The sequence below is a fragment of the Leucoraja erinacea genome, chromosome 16 (genome assembly GCF_028641065.1).
Source record: "Leucoraja erinacea ecotype New England chromosome 16, Leri_hhj_1, whole genome shotgun sequence".
Taxonomy (NCBI): domain Eukaryota; kingdom Metazoa; phylum Chordata; class Chondrichthyes; order Rajiformes; family Rajidae; genus Leucoraja; species Leucoraja erinaceus.
Window position 1 is genome coordinate 22,348,244 of NC_073392.1, and position 20,234 is coordinate 22,368,477.

The 20,234-nt window shown below is 42.9% G+C and overlaps 1 protein-coding gene across 1 annotated transcript in view; it reads right to left on the reverse strand.

Moving 5' to 3' along the window:
* Positions 1-8,620: 8,620 nt before the first annotated feature.
* The window catches only part of LOC129704603 (testis-expressed protein 264 homolog), a 209,912-nt gene continuing 198,298 nt past the window's right edge, over positions 8,621-20,234 (reverse strand). Inside the window, exon 4 of the mRNA XM_055647833.1 lies at positions 8,621-9,123. Coding sequence (XP_055503808.1) covers positions 8,834-9,123 — 290 coding nt within the window. The 3' untranslated portion in view covers positions 8,621-8,833. The remainder of the gene's footprint in view (positions 9,124-20,234) is intronic.

A 20,234-nucleotide genomic window follows, 5' to 3' on the forward strand; every position in this document is an offset into this window, starting at 1 on the left:
TGTATGGACGGAATCTGCACTTTGACTCGGGGAGCAGTCCTCTGGCCATGGAATGAGTATTGGAGGTGGACATTCCTTGAGGCAGGCAGCAGGAGAGCTCTCTGGAAATGCCACAGTCATATTCATCCATATTTCTTGGAGATAATCAGCATTATGCTGTCTGAGATATACTGGAATATCCGTCTGCAGAGGCCCAGGCCGTGTCCTCCTCAGCCCCTTCTTGGCAACACTTGACAGTCTTGGACAGAAAGTAGAACCAAGGGTAGAGGCCTGACCCTGTCAAAGTGTTTAAGGCTTTGCAAAAGTGTTTAAGTGTCTCTGCTATTCAGACATTTGTCTATAGCAATCATGTAAAGGCATGTTCATCGTCATATGTACAAGAACAGTGATGTACAGGAACAATGACAATCTTGACAGCAATATCACAGGTACATAGAATCATACAACATAACTTACAGATACTGTAAATTAGATAGTAAAAGAAAAATACTTCAAAAACAAAACCATAATAAGCAAAACATTATTGGAAAACAAGTGCATGGTGGTGCAAGAGTTGGTCTGTGGTGTTCTGTTGCTTTTGAGATTGTTGTAAATAATTAAAAAACTAAATATAACTTTCAAAACTAAATAGAAATTGAGTTTAAGAAATAATTGCATTTATTACAATAGCATTAGGCGAGGGGTGAAAGTGAGTTACACAACTTTCCTTTACCTCCTCATTTGTGGCAGAATTGTTTTCCCGAATGAATGTTAGCCTGACTTCGGTGGTGGGAAAGATGCTGGAGTCAATTATTAAAGTGGTAATAATGGGGCATTTGGATAGCAGTAAAAGGACTAGTCCAAGTCAACATGGATTTATGAAAATGAAATCATGCTTGACTGATCTTCTGGAATTTTTTGATGATGTAACAAGTAAAATGGATGTGGTGTATCTAGACTTTCAGAAAGCCTTTGATTAGGTCCCGCACGGGAGACTAAAATTAGAGCACATGGTATTGAGGGTAGGGTGTTGACGGATAGAAAATTGGTTGGCAGACAGGAAGCAAAGAGTAGGAGTGAACGGGTTCTTTTCAGAATGGCAGGCAGTGGCGAGTGGCGTGCCCAAGGCTCGGTGTTGGGGCGGCAACTGTTTATCATATATATTAATGATTTGGAAAAGGGAATTAGGAGCAACACTAACAAGTTTGCGGATGACACAAAGCTGGGTGGCAGTGTGAACTGTGAAGAGGATGTTAGGAGGTTGCAGGGTGACCTGGACAGGTTGAGTGAGTGGGCAGATACGTGGCAGATGCAGTATAATATAGATAAATGTGAGGTTATCCACTTTGGTGGCAAAAACAAGGGGGCAGATTATTATCTCAATGGGGTTAGGTTAGGTAAGGGGGAGGTGCAGCGAAACCTGGGCGTCCTTGTACACCAGTCACTGAAAGTTGGCGTGCAGGTACAGCAGGCAGTGAAGAAAGCTAATGGAATGTTGGCCTTCATAACAAGAGGATTTCAGTATAGGAGTAAAGAGGTTCTTCTGCAGTTGTATACGGCTCTGGTGAGACCATTATCTGGAGTATTGTGTACAGTTTTGGTCTCCTAATTTGAGGAAGGACATCCTTGTGATTGAGGCAGTGCAGCGTAGGTTCACGAGATTGATCCCTGGGATGACGGGATTGTCATATGAAGAAAGATTGAAAAGACTAGGCTTGTATTCACTGGAGTTTAGAAGGATGAGGGGGAATCTTTTAGAAGCATAAAATTATAAAAGGACTGGACAAGCTAGATGCAAGAAAAATGTTCCCAATGTTGGGCGAGTCCAGAACCAGGGGCCACAGTCTTAGAATAAAGGGGAATCCATTTAAGACTGTGGTGAGAAAACATTTTTTCACCCAGAGAGCTGTGGATTTGTGGAATTCCCTGCCACAGAGGGCAGTGGAGGCCAAGTCACTGGATGGATTTAAGAGAGAGTTAGATAGTGCTCTCGGTGCTAGTGGAATCAAGGGATATGGGGAGAAGGCAGGCGCGGGTTATTGATTGGGGATGTTCAGCCATGATCACAATGAATGGCGGTGCTGGCTCGAAGGGCCGAATGGCCTCCTCCTGCACCTATTTCTATGTTTCTATGAATGGGGACTGAGTTGGACACCCAAGTCTCCCAGTGGCTGCCTCACCAAAACTTTGTCTGTCCTTTCTTTTTTTTGTTATTTTTAATATGTGTTAAAAAGTGTGTTTTAGTATTCCTTGGTTTGTTTTATGTGGGGGGTGGGGGAAATTATTTTTTTCGTATCGTATCTCTGACCCCACCCTAACATCGTGGAGTTGGCGACAGGCGTTCCAAGCCGCAGGAGTTAGAAGGACTTTATCATCGGACTTTAACATCGTGAAGCCCACGGTCTCTGGTAAGGAAAGGCCGACTCGGGAGCTCTATGCCACAGAAAGAGTTTCAACCGCCCCGCGTGGGAGTTTCGATCACCCCGACGGGGGCTTTGATCGCCTCGACTGCGGATGGTTTGACTGCCCCGGAGAACACGAGGAGGAAGATTGAACTTTATTGCCTTCCATCACAGTGAGGAACGTGGAATACACTGTGATGGATGTTTATTTTAACTTTTATGTGGTTGTGTGTCTTGTTGCTTTCCAAGCTGTACTGACCATGTTCACAACAAGACTAAATGTATTGAGATTTAAGCAATTGTTTTGAAATAATATAGTTTGTATTGTTATGCCATACTGGTCATTTTTGATTATATTCTTCCATAGTACTAAATCTATTGTAAAATTAAAATGTTACCAGTGCTGACAAATATTAATTAATGCTATTAATTATTTAATGTTTTGTTAATTGCATGGTAATACTATACTGATTGCTCCATTGCATCTCACTGATTGAACTGATCACATTTTAACATCACACTGATCTTTTTGTAATACTGTGCAGATTATATTTACATGATGCTGAATATAATTTACATTGTACTGTAACAGTAATGCCTTTATAAAGCAACATGAGCAAATAAAACATCTCAACAATTCACAGAACCAACTTTGCCACCAAGCCACAAAGAGGTGAAGTAACTGGCTAAAGGAGTTTCATGTGGGAAAGAGAGAGTTTAGAAAGACTGAGGGGGACTGAGAGAAGAGGAGGCGAGTGAGGGAGAAGGTGGGTGAAAGGGAGAGAGTCAGAATGAAAAGGGATGAGAGAGGGTGAGAGAGAGAGAGGGTGAGGGAGAGAGAAAATGGGAGTGAGAGGAAGAGATAATGAAAGGTAAGTAGAGAAAGGGGAAGGTGAGAGAGGGGGAAAGAGGGAGTAAAAGAGGAAGAGAGAGAATTGACAGAGAGAGAGAGAAAGAAAGAGCAACGGAAAAATAATAGGGGGGGCACAAGAAAGGGAGGGAGAAGAAGAAAGAGATGGAGCGAGAGAGGAGGGGGAAAGAGAAAGGAGAGAGGGGGAGGGAGAGAGGCGGGGAAGAGAGAGGGGTTGGGGGAGAATGGGGGTTGAAATCACAGAGCTTTAGGACCCTGCAGCTGAAGAAACAGCCGTGAACAACGTAGCAATTAAAATTGCAAATACAAAGACACCATAATTGAAGTAGCACAGATATCCCAGAGATTGTGCAGCTGGAAGCAATCACAAAGATTTAAAGAGACAAGACCATTTAATAATTTGAAAACAAAGGTGCAAATTAAAAATGTTGACTTCTCTGAACTGAGGTAAGATACTTATTGACATACTAATACATTATATTGATCATAAACCTTTATTGATTATATTGTAACACAAACTGAACATATTGTAACAAAACATACACTCTATACCAATACATTCAAACTAGTACATTAATAGATTAAATTGAAATGTAACACAATTCCTTTCAGAATGGCAGGCAGTGACTAGTGGGGTACCGCAAGGTTCGGTGCTGGGACCGCAGCTATTTACAATATATATTAATGATTTGCATGAAGGGATTAAAAGTAACATTAGCAAATTTGCAGATGACACAAAGCCGGGTGGCAGTGTGAACTGTGAGGAGGATGCTATGAGGATGTAGGGTGACTTGGACAGGTTGGGTGAGTGGGCAGATGCATGGCAGATGCAGTTTAATGTGGCTAAATGTGAGGTTAACCACTGGTGGCAAAAACAGGAAGGCAGATTATTATCTAAATGGTGTCAAGTTGGGAAAAGGGGAAATACAATGGGATCTGGGGGTCTTTGTTCATTAGTCGCTTAAAGTAAGCATGCAGGTATAGCAAGCAGTGAAGAAAGCTAATGGCATGTTGGCCTTCATAACACGAGGAGTTGAGTATGGGAGCAAAGAGGTCCTCCTGCAGTTGTACAGGGTCCTAGTGAGACCACACCTGGAGTATTGTGCGCAGTTTTGGTCTCCAAGAAGGATATTCTTGCTATTGAGGGAGTGCAGCATAGGTTCACAAGGTTAATTCCCGGGATGGTGGGACTGTCATATATTGCTAGATTGGAGCGGCTGGCTTTGGAATTTAGAAGGATGAGAGGATATTTTATTGAAACATATAAGATTATTTGCTAGAGGCAGGAAACATGTTCCCGATGTTGGGGGAGTCCAGAACCAGGGGCCACAGTTTAAGAATAAGGAGTAAGCCATTTATAACGGAGACGAGGAAACACTTTTTCTCACAGAGAGTGGTGAGTCTGTGGAATTCTCTGCCTCAGAGGGCTGTGGAGGCAGGTTCTCTGGATGCTTTCAAGAAAGAGCTAGATAGGGCCCTTAAAAATAGAGGAGTCAGGTGGATATGGGGAGAAGGCAGGAACGGGGTACTGATTAGGGATGATCAGCCATGTTTTTATAAGATCCCCTCTCATCCTAAATTCCAGCGAATACAAGCCCAGTTAACCCATTCTTTCATCATATGTCAGTCCCGCCATCCCGGGAATTAACCTGGTGAACCTATGCTGCACTCCCTCAAAAGCAATAATGTTCTTCCTCAAATTAGGAGACCAAAATTGCACACAATACTCCAGGTGCGGTTTCACCAGTACAACTGCAGTAGGATCTCCTTGCTCCTAAACTCAAATCTTCTTGCAGTGAAGGCCAACATGCCATTAGCTTTCTTCACTGCCTGCTGTACCTGCTTACTTTCAGTGATGATGTACAAGCACACCCAGGTCTCGTTGCACCTCCCCTTCTCCTATCTGACACCATTCAGATAATAATCTGCCTTCCTGTTTTTTTCGACCAAAGTGAATAAACTCACATTTATCCACATTATACTGCATCTGCCATGCTTCACCCACTCACCCAATCTATCCAAGTCACCATGCAGCCTCATAGCATCCTCCTCACAGCTCACAACTCCAGCCAGTTTTGTGTCATCGATAAGTTTGGAGATGATACATTTAATTCCCTTGTATAAATCATTAATATATATTGTAAACAACTGGGGTCCCACAACTGGGGCCAGCAGCACCATGCTGACTTTGATCGATCCCGTCACTGCTTACCAAATGCACTGCGATAACATCTTTAAAAATCGACTGCAGCATTTTCCCCACTACGATGTAAGGCTAACTGGTCTGGAAAACTGCTCCGTTTTCTCTCTCCCTCCTTTCTTAAAAAGTGGAGTTACATTGGCTACCCTCCAGTCCACAGGAACTGATCCAGAGTCGAGAGAACATTGGAAAATGATCAGCAATGCATCCACGATTTCTTGGCCACCTCCTTGAGTACTCTGGGATGCAGACCATCGGGCCCTGGGCATTTATCTGCCTGCAGTCCCAACAGTGTACCTAACACCATTTTCTGACATGTGGATTCCCTTCAGTTCCTCCCTCCCACTAGATCTTCGGTCCCCTAGTATTTCCGGGGGATTGTGTCTTCCTTAGTGAAGACAGAACCAATGTACTTGTTTAACTGTTCTGCCATTTCCTTATTTCCCATTATAAATTCACCTGTCGCTGACTGTAAGGGACCTAATCTTTTCCTTTTTACATACCTAAAGAAACTTTTACAGTTAGTTTTTATCTTCCCCGCAAGCTTTTATGGTATGATGTGACTGGACTGCACAAAAAAGACGGTTTGGCACTGGATCACAACACACATGACAATAATCAACGAATATCAATATTTCTTTGGACTGTGCGATGAACTGGAGCAGCTGGAGGAAATCCACGTGCTAACATGGAGACCGTGCAGACAGCACCGGAGGTCAGGATTGATCCTGCGTCTCTGGCACTGTGAGGCAGCAACTCTACCAGTTGCAGTGGGACCTATACCCCAGGAATAAAAGTACATGTTTTGTTATACAAAATCAGCTCCTAGCCCAAGGACTAGATTATTACATCAGCACTCAGGAATCGCAGTTTGGCCCTGAACCTTTCCTGTCCTCTACCCATCGTTTGTACTTTAGGTTGAGGTGCCGGACTTGGTGGGAGGTGGGGATGGGAAGTGGGGAATGGGTGTTCTCTCGTGTAGTAGCTGCTTTGTTTTCTCCGATCTATTGCTCTTTATGTTGTCCCCTTTGAGTGATCACAAGCGCAAGTGATTTGTCTCCCTCGACCCTGGTGTATCCTCCCTTAGAATGATAAAACAGCTGCTACAATGAGCATCACGCCCATTGTTTGTACTACCTGACCATACCTGGTGTTAAAGTTGGAGCAGAATGTCTGCATTTCTCGCTTCATGTCGTTCCACGTCTCAGGTCTTGTGCTCAGTTCAGTGTCTGCGAGTTCCCCTCACAGAATGTGTCAGTTATCGGCCGGGATGTTTATTTCATCCTATAGACAGCTATCGCCAAAAAGGAGAGCAATGCTTGGAGAGTTCAGTCGTTCACTGGGTCACTTTGAATACCAGTATGTAAAAGCTGCCTCCTAACTCCAAGCAGCAACACGAGTGGTCAGGATTGAATGTAGCTGCTGGAGCTCTGAGGCAGCAGCTCTACTGTGCACCATTGTGCCACTCACATATTCTCTTTTTTTTAATGTTAGAGATCATTCAGCCCATCGAGTCAATGCCAGTTCTCAGTGCAACCCCATCAACCCCATTTCCTGTAACATTCTCTCATGCCCCCCTCCCCCCCCATCCTGCCTTGATCGCTTCATGATTTATAGAAGTTGCTGCCTCTGGGCTCTTATATATTGTTTCATCTTATTGCAGTCCTTAATTAAAATAGTTTTCTTTGAATTTATGTCACATTCAGAGTTGGGATTGTCCTTCATGAGAGGACAATAAGGTCGGGATTCACAAAATGAAGCACAAACCTATTGAACAAGAATGTGCCTGGAGGTCACAGGAAATATCATGCCCAGGTATCTGAAAACGGCAAAGGAATGAAGTTGTGGCTTTAGGATCCTCGTTGAGATTAGCTGCCCGCTAATCTTACCTACAGCAGATGTATGCCAGGTTGGGTCTGATCTCCTGTAGGGCTCCTATGGTCGTGACAGGTCACCCGTGACATGTCACCAGGGGTCGCCTGCATTGTCATGAGAGGTCTCCTATCGTTGTGAGAGGTCTCCAAAGAGCCGTAACGTCTTTCTGGTCGCCGCTGAATTTTTAACATGTTGAAAATGTCAGCGACCTATCACGGGTGCCAGCTGTCGCCTGTAAAGGTCGCGTAAGTGGGACAGGCCCTTTACGGATACACCTAGGGTATAGTCTGATTCTCCTCTATCTCATTGTGTAACTTAGACTTGTCTCTGGAATTGGTATACAATGCTGTGAACTATAATCTGCACTGTGTATCTTTCCCATCGCTCTACCTAAAGGCACGATTTTCATTGTACCATATACTTCACCACACCATATGACAATAAACTTGACTTGACCTGACTCGTACAATGAAGACAGGTTCATTCTTCAGTGAGACGTAAGGACCATATTTTTATGGGCATCAGGATTACTGTAACATGTACGACAAAAACTGATTAGGGCACAGGTGATTTTCTTGACCATAGACTCCAGCATTTTCCCAACAACAGACGCAGGATGATATGGTTCAGTGATAATAAAGAAACATGGAGTAAATGACCAGTAAATGAAATAATAACATTTATCTTTTTAGAGGTGCCTGTACGTCATACCATCACAAAAAACAGCACTGGTGTGGGATTGGGTGAGAAATTCCCTGGTTTTCTCACTAAAATTAGCTGTAACATTTTGTCTGAAATTTCACCTTCACTCAAGACTCACATCGGTACAAATGAGATGGAGACCGCATATATTGATATGCAAGGTATTGAAACTGTGTGACATTGGCCAGGTGAACCTGGGTGTCTCTGTTTGTCTAATAATGTTCACTCGTTTGTATAATTTGGTCTGAAGCGGTCTTTGTTTTAAATCACATTGCAATATCGTGATAAATGCTAAACTGATCATCCAGAGGGTGAGTTACCAAAGGCACTTGTAATAATTAGTGTGTTGAAATTCATGTCATTGAAAGAGAAACAGGAGTTTTCTGAAACTCTATTTTCATGGCAGTCAGACATGCCTTTCCAAGCCTCAACTTTGAGGTATCCAATCGAAAAATTTCAGAAAAAAAGCCTGTCAATCAAACAGGACTAACCGAATTGACCATTTCTCACTTCCATGTGTGAGAAAGTTAAGAAACTCTAAATCCAAAAATTGGAATTACAGTTTGTGGGGGACATACATAAACCTAAAGCTTTTGTAATTGCAAAAAGCAAATTATTTGAATTTATTCAAAGATAATAATACTCCAGCTCACAATACAGTATTTGCATGTACTCTGATACGTTTACATCTCTAATCAAATGCCAACCATAATTTTAAGCCATTTCTCTAATATTGCAGCAAGCTTTCATGAGTATGGTACAGTAGAAGTTTTCAATTGAATCAAGAAGCATTCTTAATCCAATTTATTCTTCCTCTATTCTTCTGATATCTAAATGTCTTTTTGTGTTTGTTAGTTGACCTGGTTTCTTTTTGCCTTCTGGATCGGCAATCGGAGAGATGTTGGGCCGTTCCCCGACACCACGTATTTCCAACTCGATGTCCTCGAAGGATGAGCTGCTCGCTATTGACTCACTCCTATCGCTGTCCTCCATCTCCGTCTTGGTTGGAGCAGGGGTGACAGGCAATTTCAGAGAGGTCTCCCTGCTCTCTCTGTAGGCCTCGTAAGTCACCGAGCTGCTGTCACTGAATGAATCTGCACTTGTGGTAAAAGAAAGAGCAAAGCTTGAGCAAGATAAATATCAAAAATACAACAACATCATCAACATGCAGCTTAAGAAATCATGAGGTAATGAACTCCATTCAACTCGTGGTGACAGGGAAACTGCCGCACATCAGATCTAACAGTGGCATAACAGACGGAGCCTCTGCTTTGGTACCAGCATCCTGGGTTCAATCCTGACCTCGGCTGCTGGAGGTATTTGCATGTTTCCTCGGTGACCATGCAGATTTTCACCCATTACACTCCGATTTCCTCCCACGTCTCAAATTGCACACGGTGAATTGCCCCCTGTTGTGTAGGGTCTTGATGGGAATGTGATGCATTGACGACTGTATTGGAGCTCCCCCCTGCGTCCGTACCACAAACATTCACCTGTCCTCAAATTCACTTGACTAACTCTCTCTCCCCTTTCTTGATCTCTCTGTCTCCATCACAGAGTATAGGCTATCAACTGATGTCTACCACAAACTCAGCAACTCCCACAGATATCTGGACTACACCTCCTCCCACCCTGCCTCTTGCAAATATACTATCCCCTAATCTCAATTTCTTCATTTCTGCCACATTTGCTCCCAAGATGAGTCCATCAATTCTAGGACATCTGAAATGTCCTCTTTCTTTAGTAAACATAGTTTCCCTCCTTTTGTCATAGATGGATCCCTCACCCGCGTCTCCGCTTTGTCCTGTAGTCTGCTCTCTCCCCCGTCACCCAGACAGAAAAAGGATAAAGTTCCCATGTCCTTACCTTTCACCCCACTATCCTTGGAATCTAACACATTAGCCAACATTTCCACCACCTTTAATGTGTTGCCGCCCACAGTCACTTCCCGTCCTCAACCCTTTCTGCCTCCTCCCTCTGCAAATTTGTGTACAACAGGGATCTGCGTGCAGTCTCGCTGTTACGCCCAGCTTCGCTCCTCCTTGGACACTAAACCCACCAACTGCTGTTTTGGAGTTTCCTGCTGGCTTGGATCACGTGATATGACAGCAGAAATTGGTTGTAAATAAGTGAGCAGTGTACCTTGCTAAAGTGACCCCGTGACTAGTTTTATATGGAACAACATTCTCTGCAGTTTTTATTAAGACTCAGTGTAATCAGCGCACACTGTAAATATTGAGGGGTGTGTGACCTGTGTCTGTGTTAATTTGATCCTGCTGGTGGTCATGGGGCTTGGGATTGTTACCTAAACTCTTGCATTCCCCATTCCCTCTTGATGCCGTGTCCAAACCTGTTTACAGTTTCCATGCTGTCGTCCAACACTTGTGGGTCAGGGTGGGAATGTATCTGTCTGGGAAAGACTGGTAACCAGAGTCAGGATTGAATATTCTTAAATGAGAGATAATCCTGATAACGATTCTTAAAGCTATATTTCTGGGGCTTCAGATTGGTAATACCACCATATGCCGCACTCACTTTGTGCGCCACAAGTGCTGGTGACCCAGTTTCTGGGTGCAGTCTTCAACTTGACGAATGTACCATAATGGAAAGGGACTCCACTTCAACCAGCTGTTGTGTAAGTCACATTCTGCAGCTGTCACTGCTGTCCATATATGAGAAAGGGACAAGCGTGGCTACTGGGTATCAAGGGTTGTCCTCTAGCCACACAGTTGCTGGTGCAAAACTGAGATACACAAGGGCAACATAAAGGCAATGAATGTGATCTGTGAGAGCAGGTGACAACAGTAATTCTGCACAGTTTTGTAGCCTGCTCTATATTACACAACCTTGTAAGAGGAAGGGAAGGAAGATACAACCGTGCAAGAGGAAGGGAAGGAAGATAAAAGAGGAGAAGAAGATGATGAGTGGACAATGGGGACATCCTCTTGGTGGCCAGACTTGTCTGTGACTGACTCACGTAACTTCACAATCCTACTTTGCTCTTCCCCAAAAGTACATATTGTACTACTTGCTTTGGCTTACCACCACGGCATGTGCTTCGTCACTAGATAAAATATATGCCAACACATGCCAAGTATACAAACCAACAATACAATAGGTACAACAAACACTTTAATAACCCACTCTCGTACACTTCGGCGGTCTGCCTTGTGAATTTGCTTCTCTCGGAACAGTCAGAATGAAAGGTCATGTGCCTGAAAGTCTGTCTCTCCCCAAAGTCACTGACTGCCCTGCTGAGTGTTTCCAGCTTTTTCTTTTTTTAAATCTGAGATTTCCAGCATCTGCAGCAATTTATATTTTGACCATCTATAGATCCTCCCCAGCTCATGAATGTCTGACTTGTATACAGCCCGCACGTTTGAGCGGGTGTTAGGGAGAGCTGCGTGGTGTATTTGTTGGCTGCTGCAGGGTTGCAGGCATTTCCTGCTGGGTGGAAACTCAGCTCGCAGCTGCAATTCAGACTTTCAAACATTTCACAGGAATAGAGCCCTGCATGACACGGGGAGGACTTGTAACTCAGCTTCCACTGAGAGACAATGAGCAGAATGGACAAGCATTGGTTGTATCACACTGGGTACATGAGGTACTCAAGGGAGGTGAATGAGGTGCACATATTAATGATATGGCGCGAGGCCAGAAAATACACATGTTTGGGGTTTGGTAAATGTTGGCTGCACAGCAAGCCAATAGTATTTGGTTCATTGGCTACTGCAGTATTAATGTTCAGCAGCACTGAGATCTGAGACCAGACGTTGCTGGAGCCAACCCGTGTCCTTTCATTAATGGTGCCATTATGGAGTCAGCAATGGAAACGACATCAGATACAAGAGTTGAAGGAGAAAAAGGCTAGTGGTCAAAGATCAGTGGTCAAAAATTCTGGAGGCATTCATGTTCCACTCAAAAATAACTGTCTTCTTTAGTAGAACTGAAGCTACAGTAAGTGGCTGATCAGACATAATGTGTCTTACACTGGTGTACATGTTATATGGTGTATAGTGAGTTCTGGACTGATTGGATCCACTGAAGGCATGGGTTGACCTTGTCCTGGTGATATTACAGTGAGCTCATGAAGGCCTTTAGTAGGGAGATGTGAGACATGCACTGCATTACACTTGGAACTTGACGAGGATATTGATCAGTGATGTAAACTTTCCTTTCAGACTGGACATCAAATACAAGCAGGAATTATTTTATTTCTCATCAAACGAGCATATCCTTCTCAAAGGATGCTTCTTCTTTGTCATTTCTAAGTCCTGGAACTGTATAGTTACCATCACGGGGGAGATAAAATAGTTTACCTTAAAGTAATCCTAAGCAAAAGGGCTCGGGTTAGGCTACACAGATTTTCAAAAAAAAAAATAGATGTGGCACATACATCATACATACACACATACATACAAAGATAAGTAAACGTGTGGAATTCAAGAATGGATATCTAGGAGATATGTAACTGCCTTTTGCCTTGTTGCAGTGAATTTTCTGTTTTGATCTTCTGGTCTTAATTTCCCTACCTCTCCAATTTAAAACGGTTTGTGTTACAAACGTAATTGTGCTGTGGTTCTTTATCTCCAATGTTTATTCAGGTCAAAAGACTCATCCTCTGCTTTCCTTCCTTGGCGAAGTTATGAATCCCACTATTAGAGCAGTCAATCGTCAGTGCCAGGGATGTAATTACTGCCTGTGTTTCTAGTTAGACTGCACAGAAATTAAATAGAATGCTCAGAGGATTTAATTGGTATTGCGAAGAGGGTGCAATCAATACCACTAGATAAAACAAGAGCATAAGCACTTTAATAATGATTAATTATATGTAATAACTGCAACAGTTAGCATATTGGATGCAGTTTTGAAAGGTCTTGCATCAGTAGAAGTATGACATTTCTGTCATATCCTTATTATGGGTATACAGATAGTTTACTTGGGAAGGGAGGGTGTAGTTATCTCACGCATTTATTTTTGAGCTTAGGCGTTCATGTCTGGCCTCTTTTGAATGTCCTGATCTCAGCAATTAAGTGACATATTTGTTTCCTGAGGCAGCTATGTATGTAGCCACGCAAGGTGCCGTGCATTGCCAATACCCAGCACAGGCACTCTCACCTAGTTGTGAAATCCCAAATCACAGTTGTTGTATTGTCTACTAGTGGCAATTATGGGGGGAGTCCATTGTGCCCATGACGTTTCCCTGCTGGTGGGTCTCAGTTAATGTGGATGTGATTCACATGCAGAAGGATGCATAGGTCAATCAGGGTCCTGGGAGAGAATTTACTGTCAGCGTCAGTGGGGGGGGGGTGTCCATGTCTCTGGGCCCCAGGACCCGAAGGCCTTCCCTTACTGTGTGCACTGCGTTCCGACGTTGTTGGTTTATCGGCATTTATCTCTGTACTAATTCTACCATTTTGTTTTAACAGAATTGTATTTTGATATATTGGGCATAGCATCTCTCTAATAGTGACATGTAAAACAGGCCCTTCTACCCACCAAAAGGCTGTGTGCAGTATAAGTTACACAAAATCAACATTAATCCCAATGTTTTATTTCTCCACACATTCCCACCAACGTTCCCCTAGATTCTACCACACACCCATACATTAGGGTCAATTTACAGCAACCAATTAATCCTCCAACCAGTAAATCTTTGGGAAGTAGAAGAAACCAGAGCACCTGGAGGAAAGCGCATGTACAGACTTGTACTGGGGGCTTCTCGCACTGTGAGGCAGTAACTCAACTCACTGCAAAAATATGCCTCCCATTATGTTGCAAATTGCTTTACAGCTCTTTACTATTGTAAAGTTAAATATATTGAAGTAAATTTGCACTCAGCAATATCCCAATCTCATCGAGTATTTGCAGCATTTTCTGTTTTCATTTCAACCTAGCAGCATCAGTAGTTTATTTCTTTTCAGTTACCAGGATTGGATTATGCGATCATTTTTCTCAACTGGGGACTTGAAGCATCATTTTCTGACTCAGAGGTGAGATTGCTACCGCTGAGGCTCAGCTGTCCTCCAGCTGGTAGTCATACAGCCTGATTCATCAGACTGTCTGTAATAGGGAGTGTGGTGTATTAGTAACATCGCATAGAACTGTGCATCGCAGGAGCAGGCCCGTAAGCCCATAATGTCCGTGCTGTCCATCATGCCAAGTTAAACTAATTCCCTCTATTTGTGATCGATATCATTCCATTCCCTGCATATCCAAGTGTCTATCTAAAAGTCTCTTAAACGGCACTATCGTATTTGCTTCCACCACCATCCCTGGCAGCACATTCCAGGCACCCAGCACCCTTTGTGTAAAAAGCCTGCCCCACACATCTCCTTTAAACTTTCCCCCTTTGATCATAAGCTTTGCCATTTAGTCTTTGACATTCTGCCTTGAGAGAACGATTCTCACTGTCCACCCTATCTTCCCTTCATAAATTCTGCATACTTCTATCAGGGCTTCCTTCAACCATCAACACTTCAGAGAAAAAAAAATCCAAGCCTGTCCAATCTCTCCGGACTGCTAATACCCTGTAATCCAGGCAGCATTCTGGTAAAAAATATTGGCACAAAGTGCTGGAGTAACTGAGTAGGTTGCCTGAGTTATTCATCTGCCTGACACACGCTGAGTTACTCCAGCACCTATGTCACGTTTTGTAAACCAGCATCTGCAGTTCCTTGTTTTAACATCCTGGTAAACCTTTTCTGCAGCTTCTCCAAAGCCTCCACATTCTTACTGTAATGGGCTATCCAGAACTGCACACAATGACTAAATGCGGCCTAGCCAAAGTGGTATAAATTTGCAACATGACCTCCTGTTCTTAAACTCAATGTGTTGGCTGATAAAATCAAGCATACCATACACCTTCTTTACCATTTTACCTACTGATGTGTTCACTTTCTGGGAGCTATGGACTTGGACCCCAAATTCTACTGTACATGTGAGAGGGAAAAATTTGGAATGCTCAGCATCCCTAAAGAGGATGGGGTAATGTAATCTGATGGCTTGCCAGTGAGTAACTCCTGTTCAATGATGACTACTAGAAAGTCAGATGAAGACATGGTAATGTTCCTCTTAATGAAACGGCTGCTGATGTTTACTGATCAGGGCCACACGAGTCAGATGACTAGAAGCTTGTCATAGATTGAACTGATATCACTGGGACCAAGGCTGTGTGCTCAGCCCGCTGTTGTTCACAATGCTCACACATGACTGTGCTGCCAGATTCAGGACAATAAATATAAATCACTAAAGGACTCGCAGTGGAGATGACGAAACAAGGTCACAGGGAGCCAGTAGAACAACTGGGACTGGTGCGGCACAAACACCTGGAATTGTTATATTTTTATACATTGCCTCTGTGTACAGTTCCCTGCAGGTACTAGTGCCTGCATATGTATCTTGCCATTGCTCATCATCATTTCCACCAAAGGCTTTGAAAGAATCGGTACTAAAGGAAGTGGAAGTGGAAGTCGGTAATGAGCCCTCGGCTGACTGAACACCACAGGCACTCTGCAGGGTTTAGGACTCCAGTATACGTTCCTTCGTGCTGATAAACTTCCTCTCATTAAAGCTGCATGGATCGCAGAGTGAATGTTTTGAGCCATTAGTCATGCCCCCCGACAGTTCTTTGTGCCTGTAGATTGTCGCATTACAGAAAGACCAGCGGGTAGATCGCAGCCACAATTGTGCAGGCCATTAAGAAACAATCCTAGACAAACATGTAGGGTTTTCTTCAAAATGTCATCATGTCGTTGTTGCATAAAATATTCAGTGCCACTGATTGAACTTGATCCTGATAAGAGTTACAATTTCTCTGAAATTAATTAATAGGTGTTCTATCTTTCAGTCTTTCTATCATTTTGTTAGAGGAAGCAAGAAATAAATCACTTTGAGTGCATTGTATTCCCAGCAATAATTAAAACAGTTGATATCCCTCGCCATCCCTAATCATCTGGTCCTTGGTCTACCTTTCCTTCTTGCCCTCTACTTTGCCCCCTTCTTGTTCCCTCTACCTTTCTTTCTTTGTCCATCCCTCTCTCTTCTCCCTCTATCATTCTGACTCCCTGATGCTCTCTGTCTCTCTCTCTCTGTCTCTCTCCCTCTCTCTCTCTCTCGTGTGGTTATTAATTTAACCTGGAACACAGCCTAGAATTCAAGAGCATTTGCTCACAGTGTGAGTCTGGATTGTGAGCATTTGTGTGGAGGTTGTGCCTACTCACATTTGCCACTGGTGTCAGTAATCGTGTGATGCATGCTTGGCACTGCTAATGCACACTGCTCCTCTTATATGGGACCATGTCATCTCATGCACTTGGCCATGACCAGTAAATCAAACCTAAATGGAAGGTAATAGTACTGATTGAGTGGACTCAAAGGGAAAAAAATATTGGGGAGACATCTTCAGCATTGTTGAGGTCCTTAACAATAACAAAAATAGCTTGTATTTCTCTGTATTTTGGAAGTAAGTGATGCAGATTGGAACTAGGCCATTCGGCCCACCAAATGATTAACTAAGCTGACAGAGCTATATGATGAAATATCAGAGACAGTTAGTCAGGGAAATGCAATGAATGTCAACTACGTGCATTTTTAGAAGACGGTTAATATATTTACACATAAAAGGCTGGTGAGCAAAACTAAAGCCCATGGATTTAAAGGGTCATTATCTGTATCCAGCAGAAATTGGCTTAAAGCCAAAAGCAGAGAGAATTGCTTTTTGAAGATGACATTTAATAGAAATGTCTAGGGCTGTTACCTTTCATTGCATATTAACAATTCGGAATAGGTGTGCATTCCCAAATGAGTAGAAGACACAAAGCTTGTAGGGGTGGTGGTGGCGGAGGATGGTAATACATCGCGAGTTGTCAGAGATGGGCAGTGTATTTGGGTAGGCAGGTGGCTGACAACATTTAATCTGGAGAAGGGTGAAAAAACCAGTCAACAGAGACAATAAAATCCAAGTGGATTAGTTCTGAATGATGGCAAAGTACGAGAGGGGACTTCTTTCGAAATTTACCGAATAATGAAAGGCCTGGATATATTGGACGTGGAGAGGATTTCCACAAGTGGGAGAGTCTAGGACCGGAGGACCCATCCTCAGAATGAAAGGGTGTTTACCTTTAGAAGAGAGATGAGGAAGGATGTGTAACAGGGATAAGGTGTAAAATGCTATTCATAATAATGCTGTCACTTAGATTTCAGTTTAGCAGGGCAAGGGTTAAAATAAGTCACAACATTTCTTAGATGCCCATATGGTGCATCATTTATGCAGTGGGATAAGTGTCACACTCCTCACAAGCATATGTAGTGCTAAATGTATGGAATTAGGATGTTGTACAGTGATATCGCTGGCACAAATTAAGCAAAGAAAATCATGATGGGTTAGAGAACTAACCTTTGACTACACTGAGACAAGAGGTCTTGTTTCAGATGGTGTAAAAGGAAAATTGGTTCAGTAATCTCAATCCAGGGTTTAAAGAGTGTAACCATATAACATAAATCTTTCTAGTGTTTAAATTAGTCGCACAGGATGGTTGGTGTGAGAAGTGCAATTAATATGTCCCTGCAGTTAGGCGCTGATTCCTACCTTGGGGTATTAGGCAGTATTTAACCCATGGGTAGTATTTGATCTAGTGAAGTATGGCATTTATGCTGTGTGCAACAGCAAATGTCATTTTGGCTGTGCTTTGTCTGTGGAACAGGTGGCCAAGCAGTTCCTGGTCCACTGCTCATTCCCATTGTCCTGAAAACATATCCTTTACCAGCATAAAATACATCACACTTTGGAATTGATCCAAAACAATGTTGGAGAGAACGCTCCCTCCTGTGTTATGCATCTAAATTATAGTAATTTAATCAGATCATTATGCACACTGCTGACTTTATCGTTACCATACTGCTTTGGCAAAGAACAATGTGCTTTTTATAAACTACTTCACTTTACATTTTTGGAAAGGAGATGCTTTTGAGGAATTGACCTGATTTTTTAACATGGTCTTGGCCTGGTTTTATATCTAAATAAGGTTCAGCAGATCAAGATCACTGGATTGGAGAGGGCAAGAAATAGTGGTTTATACAGTATGTATTCAGTAAATGGTATGTGGGGAGTCTGACACTGAGGCATGGATTCAGCAATGAAAATAACTTGCATTAGATGTGGCCATTGACAAAGCAAATATACCTCAGCTCCCAAACTAATTAAACAACATTTGATCAAATGGGTTGATTGTGAGCCAAAACAAACCAATTCTGAAAGAAGGCAGAAGCGGAGCATGAAGCTCATGTGACCCAAAGAGATAAGGGTTCATTACAAATATACTACGGTGCATTGTACTGCATTTGGAACAAAAAACAAACTGTGGGAGGAACTCAGCAGGTCTGCGGAGGGAAATGGACAATGGATTGAGTCCAGATTGAAAGCCTTGACCCAAACTGTTGGCATCCCATTTCCCTCTACAGATGCTGCCTAGCTTGCTGTGTTCCTCCAACAGTTTATTTTTGCGGCAGATTCCAGCAAAGAGACACTGTCTCGTGTCTTCGTTGCACTGTCTACAGAGGTAGCAGGTCACAATAACTGCCGTTCAAGTGATGGTAGGAAAAGTGATCGACAACGCTGATTTCTTATTGCAATCAGAAATGATTGCTCAATAAGATTGGTTACTTTGAGAAGAAGGCTCATAGAATGGACTATTTTATTGGCAGTGTCCTTATGAAGGAATCATTTACTGAGCAAGCACTTCAGAATTTCCACACATATTCCTTTGTTAAACATGAACTCTACCATTTTGGTCAAGAAGGCATCATTATGATGCCATCATTCTTCACCGATATCTGAATGGATTGCATGGACAATGTTGAGGTGACATACAACTTACTGAGATAAATTAATATCCGTGGATACACACAAGCAGATGGATAGACAAATAAACAAATGAAGGCAGCCAATAAAATACTGAAATATAAACTGAACATATGTTGTGACATTATCAAGTTTACCAGCATATTGTACAATTAAATAGTAAACCTTGCAATAAAAGCTTCTTTGAAACATCAAAAGCTTCAATAATAAAATAGCATCAATTGAATATTTCCGTGTGAGATATGTTTGCTGCTCTCATAAAGAACTGAGGGAGGAGTCATTGTAGTAGTACAGCACCACGTCGATAAGTTATTTAACCTTTTACTCATAACTAATGGTGTCCTAATGTTAATGCTTCCTAATGCTAATGTCATGTCCTGGGTGAAGAACACCTACGCATAAGGAAGGATCTTACTCCTGCCATCAGTTTGTTCAGGTTAAGTGCTTTCAGAATAGGGGAACTGGCAAATTACTGCCATGTGTGCTTGGGTGTTTTGTATATCAATGCAGTGACACTGTTGGCAGGGTCAGCATCCTCATGGTGCCAGAGATCTAGACTCAATCCTGACCTCAGATGCTGCGTGTATGGAGTTTGTCCATTCTTCCTGTGATTGCATGGGTTTCCTCTGGGTGCTCTGGTTTCCATATGCATCCCAAAGATGTGCAGGTTGATATGTTAAATGGCCACTGCAAGTTGCCCTTTGTGTAAAGTAAATGGGAAAAATTGGGGGCGGAGGAAGGGTGATGGTGATGAGGATATGTGGACATAACGTTGGGATTAATGCAGGGTAAGTGTAGAAAGGTGGTTGATGGTCAGTGTGGAGAGTGGGCTGTATCTCTGTAAGCCTCTCTATCATTGCTTCACCTCATAGCTAGTTACATAACTCTCCCTCAATACATAGATTGAACACAACTGTGTGGCGTACATCGACGGAAACCTGCCATTACCATCATGCTCACCATTCTGTCCTTACCACAAAGGAATCAGAGAAGGTAGCACCTGTACAGCAACCAGCGCTCCCAATCGCACTGCAATCCCCATCCCCTCAGGGTCATGCCCCCACACTGAGGTGGCAGCCAATTGTTGCTCATTGAGACGGGTTCCTTATGTGACACAACAGGTTGCAGTTAGAGTAGTAAATATGCCAGATTCCTGGAGGACAAGGTCACACACTAGTCCTGTCCAAGATAACCTAGGTGGGATTTGCAACATGGCACAGTGATGGGGAAACTGACGGGGAAGCAATAATACTGGAAAGTTCTGGAAATATTCATCAGATTGAGTGGCATCAACAGGCAGAAATATCTTCTCTGTTCACACCTACTGCCTGACCTGTTGGGTAT